Genomic DNA, 2,161 nt, shown 5'->3' with positions numbered 1-2,161 from the left:
GCGGAGCTCCAATCCTTTCCGGGTCTATGCATCTACCTGTCTTCATTCATTCCAGGCTTCTCGGAGCTCACGCACAGCCTGAGGTAGATGTTGAAGGAGATCGCCATCTCTGGGTGGTCCCCGCAAACGTGCAAGGACTTCCAAGCCATGAAGGACGTCATCTCCTCCGACGCCGCACTCGCCTACTACGACCCAGCAAAGCAAGTGACTGCTGGATGTGAAAGCAAGGAAAGCTGGAAGTCAACGGCTCTGGGAGCGTGCTGGGCGCAGTCTTGCTACAAGAGGGCCGACCTGTGGCGTTCGCCCCTAAAGCCCTGAGTGACACCGAGACCAGGTACGCCAACATCGAAAGAAAGATGCTGGCAGTAGTGTTTGGCCGTGAGAAGTTCCGGACCTACATGTTCAGATGCACCTTCGAGGTCATATCAGACCGCAAGCCGCTGGAGATGATCCTGCAGAAAAGCATCTCTTGTGCACCAGCCCAGCTGCAGGGGATGCTTCTACGCATCGAAAATTGTACGCTCACCCTGAAGTACCGCATGGGTAAAACGATGCGCATCTCTGACACTCTGTCGCGACTCCCGACGAACCCTCCAAATCCGACGACGACCATCCCTCTTGACGTCTGCATGGGCCTCGTACAATGTCATCCGGAACGTCTGGAAGGGCTGCGGAAGGAAATGCAATAAGATGATACGCTACAGCAGATCATGAGAGTAATCCTGGATGGTTGGCCAGCGACTCTGCGAATCACTTCCGACGGTCAGATAGTCCTGGTCCGCTCGCGACGCGCTCGTCATCGACGGCGGACTCATTGTAAAGGGCGCTGCTGCGGTCATCCCTGTCAGGCCGCGGCCGTGGTATCTCGAAAAGCTGCATTCCGGCCACCAAGGTCGTGTGAACATGGAACTGCGAGCTCGTGACACAGTCTACCGGCCGAGGATAAAGAAGGGCGTGGAAGAGCGTGTCGCTGCCTGCCTACTGTGCCCGTAGTCAAGTCCTGCAGCGAGTGCGAGCATTCTCGAGCCTGAGCACCAGCATCCAGTCCCAGCTGGCCTATGGACCGATGTCAGGACCGACCTGTTCTACTGCGGTGGATAAAACTACATCCTCATCGTCGACCACTACTCCAAGTTCCCGTCCGTGTACCAACTGTCAAGCACTACGAGCGCGCACGTTGTGGAAGTCTTGGAACAGCTATTCGCCGAGCAAGGGTCGCCAAACACTGTACTCTGACAACGGACCTCAATACAGCTCGAAAGAGTTCCGAGCCTTCGCGGAAAAGTTTGGGTTCAAGCACGTGACATCATCGCTACACCACCACAGAGCAATAGTATCGCGGAACGGCATGTGAAGACGGCGAAGAACCTGCTGCAAAAGTGCTGCTGAAGCTTCACCAAGTTCCAATTCGGACTGAGGACCTTGAGGGCAACCCCGATCGACAGCGCTCTGCCGGCACCAACGGAGCTGTTGTTTCGGAGATACATCGACCTGCCAAGGCGGACAAGTGGAGTAACAGAAGATCACGGAAGGCGCCTGGAGCATCGCCGAGAGAAGCAGCGCTAAGGTCACAACGCCCGCATCAGACACGGCCGCTCCGAGTCCACGCTGCACGCTGGAGATGCGGTGTTCATCCGCGACAAATCCAAACACATCTGGTGGTCGGGAATCGTCCAGGCACATCATGACGCTCCTGCATCTTACCTGTTGCAGCAGGAGCCGCGTCCAGGCCATGGCCCTTCAGGCCGGAGCGCCCCGCCCAAGACCTGCGACCGGATCCCAGTACCACTCGGACCCAATCTGGTCGTGTGTCCCAACCCCCGACACGTTTGGATTTGTAAAGCGGTAGTTTCTCAAAGAAGGGGATGTGATGGCTGTAAATTAATGCCACAGGCAGCTAATTTACAGCAACGAACCTTGTTCAGAGCAGACGTTGGAAGACGTTTATCTTCGCACAAGTGCGCCACTTTCCGGAGGGTGATTACGCGCGCCAACGGAGTCTCGTGTAGTGCGCCGCGTGTGCATGTGCCAATGCATATATCCCAAGAATGGTCTCGATAATTTGACGGCAGACTATCGCATAAAGAGCCCAAGAGTAGTCTCGATATTTAGACGGCAGACTATCACAGTCACGACAGGGGCTTTTGTCACCGGTTGCTCC

General features: G+C 56.0%; 1 protein-coding gene across 1 annotated transcript in view; it reads left to right on the top strand.

Moving 5' to 3' along the window:
- LOC119097880 (DNA repair protein complementing XP-C cells-like) overlaps positions 1–1,031 on the top strand; it is a 6,855-nt gene extending 5,824 nt beyond the window's left edge. The window contains exons 3-4 of the mRNA XM_037220822.1: positions 330–543; positions 994–1,031. Of these exons, the coding sequence (XP_037076717.1) occupies positions 330–543; positions 994–1,031 (252 nt within the window). The remainder of the gene's footprint in view (positions 1–329; positions 544–993) is intronic.
- Positions 1,032–2,161: the final 1,130 nt, after the last annotated feature.

The sequence above is a fragment of the Pollicipes pollicipes genome, unplaced genomic scaffold, assembly GCF_011947565.3.
Source record: "Pollicipes pollicipes isolate AB1234 unplaced genomic scaffold, Ppol_2.1 Scaffold_463;HRSCAF=517_pilon_pilon_pilon, whole genome shotgun sequence".
In the NCBI taxonomy this organism is placed as follows: Eukaryota; Metazoa; Arthropoda; class Thecostraca; order Pollicipedomorpha; family Pollicipedidae; genus Pollicipes; species Pollicipes pollicipes.
The sequence above is the reverse complement of the archived record's forward strand: the minus strand, read 5'-3'. Positions and strand labels throughout refer to the sequence as shown.